Source organism: Drosophila santomea, chromosome 3R (genome assembly GCF_016746245.2).
Source record: "Drosophila santomea strain STO CAGO 1482 chromosome 3R, Prin_Dsan_1.1, whole genome shotgun sequence".
Taxonomy (NCBI): Eukaryota; Metazoa; Arthropoda; class Insecta; order Diptera; family Drosophilidae; genus Drosophila; species Drosophila santomea.
Genome location: NC_053019.2, coordinates 978368 through 991000, shown reverse-complemented (window position 1 = coordinate 991000; position 12633 = coordinate 978368). Strand labels below are relative to the sequence as shown.

Sequence of the window (12633 nt, the reverse complement as noted above, 5' to 3'; positions counted from 1 at the left end):
TTTTAGAATAATAGAAATCCCAAGCCGTTACATAGCAAGAGTTTCTGAGTATCCAGATGTAATGATTAAAGTACACTTCCCTGTTCAGAATTCAAACTCACACAGACAGTTTTTGGCGGTTTGTGGGCGTTAGAGTGGGCGTGGCAAATCGATAGAAATTTACAAGAGTAACAAAAATGCTTTTATAGTTCCTGAGATTTCGGCGTTCATACGGACGGACGGACTTACAGACAGACGGATAGACAGACATGACCATATTGACTCGTATATTGATCCTGATTCAGAATATATAAAATTTAAATAGTCGGAACGGCAACGAATATTGTATACCCTTTGACATTACGAGTAACGGGTATAACTACACAAATCAGGAACAAGGTTTTTCCTAGGGCTTAAAGTTAAAAAACCGAACAGCTGCAGCTTCTCATCACGCTTTCATTGGTTATACTGGCCCAGCACTTATGACATTTGTTATTGTTTTAGGAGAACTACGCAAATTGCCTATATATTTAACCACATTACTTTTTCGGAATAAAAAAAAAAAAACGCAGGCGAAGTTTATATGGCTAAGGCTTCCTTCAGCCTCCAACACCATCGTTATCTTGGTCCTTTCCTCGCAGCAAAAACTCTGCGCTGCGTAATTGCACACTTTGGCACTTGGGCAAAAATGAACTTGCCAATCAGAACTAAAGTTACTTAATACAAAGTGAAGTACAGAATATATACTAAACCAAAATCTATATATACCAATTAGCATATACTCTTTTTTCACATAACATATTTCAATCTACTAAGGGACAAAAATGTTAATGTTTGTTAAATCTACCTTAGTTATTTGTTTCTAATTAGTTTTCTGTATGTATATAAATTATAATTCGAAGTATTTCAATATGTTTATTCGAGTAGTTGTACAAATTATGATAAGACTAGTGCGGTCTGCACGTAATGAGCCGAATTCGTATATTAGTGCGTGGCGATGACCGACGCTTGTTATCTCCAAATCTCGACTGCCCTCGTCTCTGTCCCCGGCAACGTCGTTGGCTTTGTCGCTGGCTACGTTCTTCAGCAAAGCTTAGCTTTCCTCTCGAAAGCTCCAAAGTGTTTTCATTAAGCCGGACATAAGCAAAAAGTAACTCCAGTTAACTCCTCCCTTACTAAGATGAATGCTGTCCTCAGTGTTTTCAAATTATATGGTTGATGATGAACGGGAATCCTGGCGATCGGTGCTTTGTTTGACGTTGGCCCTGGTGGTCTTGTAGTGTCGTCACAATGCGCATGTTGGATAAAGTAGTTGGTGGGGGAGAACTCAATGTATTTTGGTGATTGAGTTGTCGATTTGTTCTCTCCGGTTGCCGCAATCAAGTATGTTGTTTAGGCCGATACGATTTAAGAGCTTTCTTTAACATTTTGTTTAAATTTTTATAGAATACAAAAAATATAAATTGCAAGTACATTGATGGTTAATAATAGTGATAATAATAATAATGTACAACGCTCGTTGATTAAATTTGTTTTTTATCATGATGTAGGAATAGGATGAAGAAGGCCATTAATAACACTGGTGGGTTTTTGTTTTTTATTCTGAGTTATTGTTCTGTAAGCTGTGCTTTTTGATTTTAAAGTCTATTGTTGTTTTGCTGCTTAATTTTTGGGTCGAAAGGTTTTAGTTGAATTTAAAGTTTTTGAAATCGTTAGAGAAGGTCGTTCAAGATTTACTTTTAGGCTGTACCTAAGGAGTTGACGATTTTTTATATTGTACTGAAAGTTTGTGGTAGTTGTCTAAATTTTATAAATGTTTAGGTAAGTAAACAAATTGACACTACTAAGATATAAATGGTGGACTTAAACAAAGAAAATAATAATCCTAACGTAAATTTTCTTTATGCACTACCCTCCACTTTATTAAGAAACTTGTCCCAATGTCTGCTTCAATTTTCTCTTCTCTGTAGCGTGGGGTAAGTTTATTTCCGAGTCGTTTGTTTTGCTTTACAAAGACAGTGTCTCCGACCTGGAAAGTTCTGTCACATCTTGATTTATTAATTCTTCTTAATTGTATTTCTTGTGCTCTGTCTATTTTTTCTGAGATTTCCTCTGCAAATTCTGAGTGCATTGCATGCATAATGTCGATCGGCTTTTTATTAGTGACCGAATGTACTGTTTTGTTGTATTCCACTGTAGCTTGAAGTATGAGGTTTACCGTATCACCTATGCCTTTTTCTAGTTTTAGGCATCGTGCAATTTCTAACAGTGTACTGTGGAACCTTTCCACCTGTCCGTTTGAGGTACTATGATAGGGTGGTGAATTTTTCACTTGAACATTGAACCGGTTTGATAAAAGTGACCTGATTGATGGTTCATTATCGCAAAATATTGTCTTTGAATTTGGGTAGAGATTCATTAATTGCATTATTGCGGGCTCTATGTCAGCTATATTTTTAGAACCTATGGGTTGAACAACTGCAAATTTGGAGAATTTATCTATACAGGTCAGAAAATATCTCCTGTCTGTAGAGAAAATATCAATGTGTAATGTCTCGCCGATTTGTTCAACTGCTACTATTTCTTTTTGTTCCTCTTTGCTATAGATGTCGATCACCAACTTTTTTGTATGCCGGAAAGTCGTTGCCGGGAACTCTTCTATAAGTCTGTTCTGGATGAATGCTAGTATGGGCAATTCGCAGAATATTACATTCACGACGTCCTGTTTAACTACGTCGCGAATTCTGCCTATTAACGATTCCTTATTTACGAATTGTATAACGTGCCTTGACTTGCTACCAAATATAATAAAGCTGCGAGTATTATCCTCTGTGCTTTCTTCTATTATTATTTGGTTTCTAAAGCAGTTGACTGGCTTGTCAACTGCTTCAATAGTATATGAAAGCGAAATTTCGCTATGTATAGTTGCCATATCTGACCGAAGGTCGCTTTCTAAAGCGTGGATTGCCTGCCTGGATAGTGCATCTGCGACTTGGTTTTCCTTCCCTGGCTTATATTAAATTTTTGCGTTGTGCTCATCTACAAATGCCTTCCACCTTTTGATTTTAGCATTTGTGTTTTTATCTGACACGGCAAATGATAGTGGTTGATGGTCCGTGTAAATATTCAGATTTTTAGCGCCATACAGATAGTCCTTTAATGTTTTTAAAGCCCATACAATGGCTAGAAGCTCTCTTTCGTTTGTTGCGAAACCAAGCTCTCTACCTTTTAAGGATCTAGATATCATCGTAATAGGCTTGCCGTTTTGTGATAAAACTGCGCCCAGACCAAGAGCTGAAGCGTCCGTAGTTAAATCAAAAGGCTTTGTGTAGTCTGGGTAAGGTAACATTACATTTTCAGACACTAAGATATTTTTCAGCTTCTCAAATGCAGAGCGTTGCTTGTCATCAAAAATAATAGGTATCTTCTTAGAACGAGCGGCGGAAACTTTTCCGTTTTCTCCTTTGAGGATGTCATTCAAAGGTCGAGCTATTGAGGCAAAGTCCTTTATAAAACAGCGATAATAGCTTGCTAACCCTAAAAAGGATCTAACGTTGAACAAGTTAGTGGGTTCTTCATAGTTAAGGATAGCCTCTACTTTTTTAGGATTTGTTGTGATGCCGTCTTTAGATACTATGAATCCCAAATATGCGACACTTTCCTTAAAGAAGTTCGATTTCTCCTTAGACACCCTCATATTGGCTTCAAGTAGTCTATCTAGTACCCAACGATTATGATTCAGATGGTCCTCAAGTCGTTCAGAAAAGATAATAACGTCGTCGACGTAAACGAAACAAGACTTTCCTATTTGGGGCCTAAGTACGTCATCTATGGCACGTTGGAACATACTGGGTGCATTTTTATGGCCGAAGGGAAGTCTACAAAACTCATATTTTCCATGTGCAACTGAAAATGCGGTTTTCTCCCTATCATTTTCTGCAAGTAGGATTTGATGAAATCCAGACTTTAGATCTAGAGTGGTAAAAAATCTGGCTTTTCTCAAATTTGAAAAGATGAATACAACATTTGGCACCGGGTATTTGTCGTCCACTGTCTTTGAGTTTAGCTTCCGAAAATCTATAACCATCCTTTTTTTCTAATTTCCCTTCTCATCTGTACCCTTCTTGTCGACTACCCAAACTGGATTGTTGTAGGGTGAGCGCGAAGGTCGTATAATTCCGTCTTTTAACAATGCCTTTGTTTCCTCATTTACAAAATCTGCTACGCCCATGGGGTATGGATAAAGTCTAGAGTATACCGGTTGGTCATCTTCCGTGCGTATGGTAGCAATAATATTGGTATTGAATGGCAGTGCCTCTTCTGGGTCTGCAAAGACACCCAATCGGTCTTTTAGCATTCTGTGGAATTTGTCGGCAATCTGGTTTGGTACTACGATGTCTTTTATGTCAGAGAAATTAACGCTATTACATTTTACAAATTTAATTGGTTCGACTGAGTTTTCGATTTTTAATATTTTATTATACCCGTTACTCGTAGAGTAAAAGGGTATACTAGATTCGTTGAAAAGTGTGTAACAGGCAGAAGGAAGCGTCTCCGACCATATAAAGTATATATATTCTTGATCAGGACCAATAGCCGAGTCGATATGACCATGTCCGTCTGTCCGTCTGTCTGTCCGTCTGTCTGTCCGTCCGTATGAACGTCGAGATCTCAGGAACTACAAAAGCTAGAAAGTTGAGATTAAGCATACAGACTCCAGAGACATAGAAGCAGCGCAAGTTTGTCGATTCATGTTGCCACGCCCACTCTAACGCCCACAAACCGCCCAAAACTGCCACGCCCACACTTTTGAAAAATGTTTTGAAATTTTTTCATTTTTGTATTAGTCTTGTAATTTTCTATCGATTTACCAAAAAACTTTTTGCCACGCCCACTCTAACGCCCTCAAACCGCCCAAAGCTGCTACGCCCACACTTTTGAAAAATGTTTTGATATTTTTTCATTTTTGTATTAGTCTTGTAAATTTCTATCGACTTGCCAAAAAAATTTCTGCCACGCCAACTATTACGCCTACAAACTGCCAAAAATTGTGTTTAAGACTCTCCTTCTCCCTTCCACTAGCTGAGTAACGGGTATCAGATAGTCGGGGAACTCGACTATAGCGCTTGTTATCTCCAAATCTCGACTGCCCTCGTCTCTGTCCCCGGCAACGTCGTTGGCTTTGTCGCTGGCTACGTTCTTCAGCAAAGCTTAGCTTTCCTCTCGAAAGCTCCAAAGTGTTTTCATTAAGCCGGACATAAGCAAAAAGTAACTCCAGTTAACTTATATTCTTGATCATGATCGCTAGCCAAGTCAATCTGGCTATGTCCGTCTGTCTGTATGAGCGCCGCGATCTAAAGAACTTAAAAGTAAATTCTATCGGTATTGTTATATATGTTAATTCAAATATACATCTCACCACTCTGTTGAAATTACTCTACTTATCCTCTTAATATCTACGTTATACAACACTAACCCTAGTATACCAAAAATCATTCCTGATCAGCAAAGCAAAATAAAAAAGTCAGTTGTTGTCTCACCCTAAAGCAGAACGCGTCGTTTCTAATATGCACACATACACAACAATTATTGGCGACGAGTAAAAAAAACAGAAATTCGTGTCGGTAGTCTATTGCAAGAGATCGAACGAAAAAACAATGGAGAATCAAAGTAATTTACAAGAGTTGTTGGCTCAACAGCAACAATTACTTCAGCAGCAACAACAATGGATGCAAGCATTTCTTGAACGGGAACGTAACTTTCCCGTAGCAGGAGAACAAATCGTTGTGTGTCCGCCGTTCCCAAGTTTTAGTAAGGATAGCCAAAATTGGGAGACGTATTTACAACAGCTAACGCAACATTTTAAAGCGTACTCAGTTCTAGCCGAAGAGAAGAAAAAAGCCTATTTTCTTTCTTGGGTAGGTACACATGTTTTCGAACTAGTGAAAAATCTATTCGGGAGTGAAAATCCGAACACACACACATATGTACAAATCACCGAAAAGTTAACGGAGCACTTCAAGCAAAAACGGCATGTTGTCGCTGCTCGTTATGAATTTTTCAAACGGCAAATGCGGGACTCACAAACACACAAGGAGTGGGTAGCTGATCTACGTGGCATAGCTCGCGAATGCCAATTTGTATGCCAATCAGAAGGGTGTACATTAAACTATGTAAATGAGATGATCCGCGATCAAATAATAGTGCATACGCCATACGACGCAATTCGCACAGCAGCTTTGCAAAAGCTTCAGCCATCGCTAGAAGATGTAATTTCTATTGCCGAAACATACGAGGCAACAATGAAAACAGTAGCTGTTATCAAGGAAAGTGACAAGAAATCAGTAGACATGAACGCAGTTTACGTACACAAAAACAATCACAAACACCGTAACAGTGGGGATGGAAAAGGAGGCAAGATCGCGCTCAAATCTTGCTCCGGCTGTGGAAACTCACACATGCGCGAAAAATGTAAATTTCGTGATGCCATTTGCCATACATGTGGAAGAAAGGGACACATAGCTGTTGTATGCATGTCAAAACAGTGCAAAATGAAGATGGAAAATAGTGACAAAAAGAACCAAAACAAAAACACCGATACTATCCAAACGGTATACACTGTGGAAAAATTAGCTAGGTTTGAAATCAATAAAACCATGATTGATGTTCAAATTCTAAATACAATCGTTCCGTTTCAAATGGATTCAGGTGCAACTGTGTCGGTGATGAATTTGCAAACATACCGCCAAGTTGGCAGCCCTAAATTAGCAAAATGTATTCGTATTTTGCATGCGTTTGGCCAAAGCGAAATTCCAGTTTTGGGTGAACTGCACACTGAGGCAAAGTGTGGCAACAAATCAGCAAACGTAACGATCATCGTGGCAAACGTGGAAAATTCAAACAATCTTTTTGGTTTGGATTTGTTCAAAACATTCAATTTCGAAATTCAGCAAATTTCAAATGTAAGCGAAGCACAGCTGTCTCAAATGACTGACCTTTGCACCAAATATAAGGAAGTATTTGAACCTGCTATCGGAACTATAAAAAACTTTAAGGCAAGCATATACTTAAAGCCAAATTCGGTTCCAAAATTCTACAAAAGCCGACAGATTCCGTTTGCACAAATGGACAAATTTAAAGAGGAAGCGCAGCGTCTCACAAATGCAGGTATTTGGAAACCCATTAAATTCAGCAATTGGGCATCTCCGATAGTAGTAGCACCCAAGCCGGGTGGAGCACTACGTATTTGTGGCGACTTTAAACAAGGTGTCAATTCCCAATTGGACATCGAGCAATACCCATTGCCAACGCGAGAAACTCTATTTCATGCCATTCGCCATGGAAAACATTTTTCCAAAATCGATCTGAAGGACGCATACCTACAAATGGAACTAGATGATGCAACGAAGAAAATTATGGTTGTCAACACGCCGTTAGGACTTTTCCAGTACCAACGTTTACCGTATGGAATAGCCAGCGCTCCAGCTATATTCCAACGGTATCTCGAGCAACTTCTAAATGGCATAGAAGGTTGTGGGAATTACCTCGACGACATAATTATCTCAGCGCCTACGACTGAGCAACACCTTGCTCGCCTTGAAAGAATTTTAGGTATTCTACAAGAGAATGGTATAAAATGTAAGAAAGAAAAATGTTTCTTCCTCAAAGAAGAAATCGAATATTTGGGGAGAAGAGTGAGCAGTAAGGGCATCCTTCCGGATACCTCAGGACTAGAAGCTGTCAAGGAATTGAAGCCGCCCACTAATCTACAACAGTTAGATGCGTTTATGGGTAAAGTAAACTATTATTGCAATTTTATCCCAAATTATTCACAAGTAGCAGCTCCGCTGAATCAGCTGCGCAGAAAAAACACACTATTCAAGTTTGGAACAGACCAGCAACGGGCATTCACAGCACTTAAAACACATATTTTAAACGCTACAGAGCTAGTACATTTTAACGAGGACCTTCCGCTCGTTTTAGCTACCGACGCTTCTTCATTCGGTATAGGAGTCGTGTTGTCACACCTGCATCCGGGTAACAGAGAAAAGCCAATCGCTTTTGCATCTAAAACTCTAGATGTGCACCAAGTCAGGTACAGCCAAATAGAAAAGGAAGCACTTTCTATTATATTTGGAGTACAAAAGTTTCATCAGTATCTATACGGTAGAAAATTTATCCTAATCACTGATCATAAGCCTTTAGTTACGATATTTTCACCAAGCAAGCATCTACCAACGATGACTTCAAACCGACTCCAGCGCTGGGCTATAATTCTGATGGCCTATCAGTACGATATAAAATATCGTTCGACAACCGCACATGGAAATGCAGACGCACTCTCACGTCTTCCAGTCAACTCTGATGATAAATTTGATCAGGAGGAGGCATGCTATAACATAGTCGAAGTATCTTGCCCGATAAATGTCGATGTAGTCAAGCGAAACATTGAACACGATTATATTCTAAAGGAAGTTTATAAATACGTTTACAATGGCTGGCCTGAACAGGTAGAAAGAGAATTAATGCCATATTTTAACCGAAGATTTGCCCTCACGTTCAACAGCAGCCTTCTTTGCCTTCATTCTGAAGTAAACCGAGTTATTATTCCAAGCAAGCTACGTAAAACGATTCTTAATTTCCTACACGATGGTCATTGGGGAATCGTACGTATGAAACAACTAGCACGTCAACATGTGTGGTGGCCAGGGATCGACGAGGATATCAACCAATTAGCAAAAGATTGTAACATCTGCAAAGTGGCTAATCCAGCTCCTGCAAAAGAGTTTTTTAGCTGGCCAAACACTACATCCGCCTGGGAAAGAATACATATCGACTTTGCGGGTCCGATTTTTAATTCAATGTGGTTAATTTGCGTTGACGCTTACTCTCAGTTCCCATTTATAACGCAAATGTCGTCCACCACAACAGAAAATACTATTTCAGCACTCACAACAATATTTGCCATCGAAGGTTATCCGAAAACCTTAGTTAGCGATAATGGTCCCCAGCTAACAGCAGAAAGTTTCAAGGTATTTTGCAAGAACTTTGGAATAAACCACATCACCACTGCACCATTTCATCCAGCATCAAATGGTCTTGCTGAGCGATTCGTACAATCATTCAAAACAGCAGTGGGCAAAAATATCAGAGATGGGTTATCTGTCAGAGCAGCCGTTACGAAATATTTAAGTTCGTATCGTTTTACACCAAATGCAGAAGGTAAATCTCCAGCAGAACTTCTACACGGTCGCCCAGTTCGCACTATTTTAAGCCAACTATTAGAGAAGAAATCTGATAGTAAGCCACTAGCATCTACGAAGTATTTTCCAAGCCAGAAAGTATTTGCTCGAAACTACGCAAGAGGGGAAAAGTGGATAGAAGCTGTCATCGACCGGCCTGTAGGACATATGCTATTCATCCTTCGTACCAAAACAGGTGTCATCAAGCGTCACATCAATCAAATCAAGCCAAGATTTGGTCCAGATGCCATCAAGGATTCTAAGGAAGAAAACACTACATATTGGTGGGCACCTGATCTCCCAAATCAGCCCACAACTCAGCTGGAAGCTCAGTCAGCGGCTACACAACAAGAAGATCCGATATCCGAACCGTCACAGGATGTTCAGCCAAGCCGAGTTTCTGAAGAGTCACAGCCCAACGTTCAGAAGAATCCTCAGCCTCGCCGTTCAGGTATTCCGATTCGTAGAAGCTCTCGGACACGCCAAGAAGTCAACCGCTATCAGACCACGAACTTCAGGAAGCGCCATACTAACAAAAAAATGCCATTAAATTAAGGGGAGAGATGTGTTATATATGTTAATTCAAATATACATCTCACCACTCTGTTGAAATTACTCTACTTATCCTCTTAATATCTACGTTATACAACACTAACCCTAGTATACCAAAAATCATTCCTGATCAGCAAAGCAAAATAAAAAAGTCAGTTGTTGTCTCACCCTAAAGCAGAACGCGTCGTTTCTAATATGCACACATACACAACAGGTATGCCAAAAATTATATCGCCACGCCCGTTCTAACGCCCATAAGCCCTCCAAAAAATGTTTATATGCTGAGTTTTGGGGATAGAATGCGTTGAAATTACTGATAAGCAAATGAACCCAAAAAAAAAAGCCTTATATTGTCGACTATGTATTTTCACTTATTTGTTTTAAATACAACGATTGACTTTCCCGTCACGAAATCCCTTCAAGCGGAACCTGCATACACCTCTCAAATTTTTAGAGTATTATCACTACCCGAGCTGTACACATTTTTGGTTATTTGGTTAGTTTAATTGGACAAAATGCAGACCTCCGGACGTGGTGCAGACCACTTCAACTTCATTACGCGGACGGACCGCAAAAGTCTACACACCCAAATCGGTATGCTGGTGAACAAGGCGAAACAGGTGGCCGCGGCAGAGCTGCAGGAACGGAGCAGAAGGCTGAAGATCATGCTGGATGAGGAGGACAAGCGGTACGAGGAGGAGTTTTCGAACACGGTAAAGACCCGGATCGACCAGGACATCAAGGAACGAAAGGAGCACCTCCACGCCATCAAGGAGCAGGTGGCCAAGCAGCAAAAAAAGTTCCTCGAGGAAAAGCATATTCAGCAGGTCATGCTCGACTGCTACGAGATTCGCGAGGCACTTCGGCAGCAGGACCTCGTGGAGACGAAGATAGTCCAGGAGGAGCAAATTCTGGAGAATCAACGGAAGAAGCAGCGCGAGTGCCAGCAAGATAATTATTGGCTGGAGCTGAATCGCCGCCGGTGGGCCCAGTTCGACTGCAACCAAGCGGAGGAGAATCTGAGGCGCCACCAGATGCAAGAACAAGTAAATCATGTCCTGGCCGTCCAAGTAGCTGAGCACGAGGAGAAGCGCAAGGCGACGATGGCAGAAAGGATGGAAGACGAGCGGTTACTCAATTCTCTTCTGGAGGAGATCCGCTTGGAGGCGTTTGAGAAGGAGCACCAGCCTGCGTCAGTTGACCAACTGGCCTACCAAAACGATTTGCTGAAAGAGATCGAGCGAAAAAAATGCGCCCGCCTGACGGAGTGGGAGGTGGAGAAGGCAGACCACATGGCCTTCTGCCGGGAAACGCAACGATTGCAAGCCGAAGGCCTGGCCAAGATTGCTCAGTCTAAGAAGAATCTTAACCGAGCTACTTTGGAATACCTTGCTTACCTTCACCGCATGCAATCTCTTGAATTGGGAATCGAGAAGATGATGGACGAGCGCATTGCCGATCTCTACCAGCTGGACATGTGCACCAAGGTCAACATCACAGAAAGGATACGACTGAAGCGGGAGGCTGCAGAAAAGTGCCACGAGATCCTCCGGAAACAGATCTGCGAGGACTTCGAACGTCGAATCCGGTCTGATGCTGAACTTCGGGAGGACAAAATTTTGGAGAATCGCTTTGTTCATCCAGAGGTTACTCATGAAATGATTGTGTGCCGCCAGATACAGCACAAAGCAGACTTGGATGCACAAATCAAAGAGATGAAGCGTATCCAGTTGGAGGAAGAGAAACTATTTGATAGTCGCCTTATGGCCGCTGTCGATAATCCTGTCCTCTGCAAAAGATTATCTAAGGAGATTTTGGACAATGGCATTGATTACCTTGCTCCGCATCCAAACTGGCGGATTATAGCCTGTAATCCCAATAAGTACATCCCCAGACCTCCGGCCACCGATCACGATTTTAATGCCAGAGTAGTCGGTGCTAGTGTGGACAAATGTCCTTGCCCCAAAGAAGCCAAAAAGCACTGCGGCTTCATGGCTGAACTACCTAAGCAGGATGTACCTCCTGAGGGAGCCAAGAACCATGTGGAAGCCGCTACGTTCGATCCGGCCCAGAAACCACAAAAATCTGCATTTCTGAATTGCCACTGTAAATTCTATTAATTTGTTTGGAAGGCAGTATTTTAAAAGTAACTTGAAATTGAGTTTGAAGTTAGCACTTGAGTCTATACAATAAATAATTAAGTTAAATAATTATATTTTACCGCTCCATTTTTTTTTAAATTCTTGGTTAGGCAGCATTCTTTGTAAACCAAGTCTAATAGCCCCAACATTTTATGCATTAAGCTCATTGACGAAACATTTAATTAATTGCATTCGTAATTTTTAGAAGATACGCCCAATTACCAAACTGGTTTTTATATTCTCATAAAATGCTTACCCAAAATCTCCCCACAAATCAAACTTTACGCCTGCATATAAAGATAAACGGCCTAAAAAAGGAGACATTAGAAAAATTAACCCTAAAAATTGATCATAATTATACACGTTACTCGTAGAGTAAAAGGGTAATAAGATTCGTTAAAACGTATGTAACAGGCAGAAGGAAGCGTTTCCGACCATATAAAGTATACATATTATACATCCCACGCCCACACTTTTATAAAATGTTTTGATATATTTTTACATATTTGTTAGTCTTGTAAATTTTTTTCGATAGTCGGGGAACTCAACTATAGCGTTCTCTATTGTTTTGCTTACTTTTGGGGTGGATTTTCTTGAGTTAGGAAAAATTTTCTTAATTTTATTATGATTTGTCCTAAATATAGAGCAAGTGTTTCTTAATTCTAGGGTCCCTTTTCCCTTGTTTTAGGGTAAGTGGACATTAAACTAGGACACAATTT

The 12633-nt window shown here is 40.4% G+C and overlaps 2 protein-coding genes across 8 annotated transcripts in view; both read left to right on the top strand.

The window, feature by feature from the left end:
• Positions 1–12633, top strand: part of LOC120451081 — a 57946-nt gene that overhangs the window by 35636 nt on the left and 9677 nt on the right. The window contains exon 1 of one of the 7 annotated variants that reach the window (XM_039634441.1): positions 5375–7770. The exons of the other annotated variants lie outside the window; for them this stretch is intronic. Coding sequence (XP_039490375.1) covers positions 5637–7770 — 2134 coding nt within the window. The 5' untranslated portion in view covers positions 5375–5636. Of the gene's footprint in view, positions 1–5374; positions 7771–12633 lie in introns of those variants that run through there. 7 annotated transcript variants of the gene reach the window in all.
• Positions 10124–11986, top strand: LOC120451083 (trichohyalin). Its single transcript, XM_039634450.2, has one exon. The coding sequence runs from the start codon at positions 10289–10291 to the stop codon at positions 11891–11893; it is 1605 nt and encodes a 534-aa protein (XP_039490384.1). The 5' UTR covers positions 10124–10288; the 3' UTR covers positions 11894–11986.

Bases quoted from the DNA above. Each gene is read 5' to 3' on its own strand.
- LOC120451083 (XM_039634450.2), top strand. From the start codon at position 10,289: ATGCAGACCTCCGGACGTGGTGCAGACCACTTCAACTTCATTACGCGG.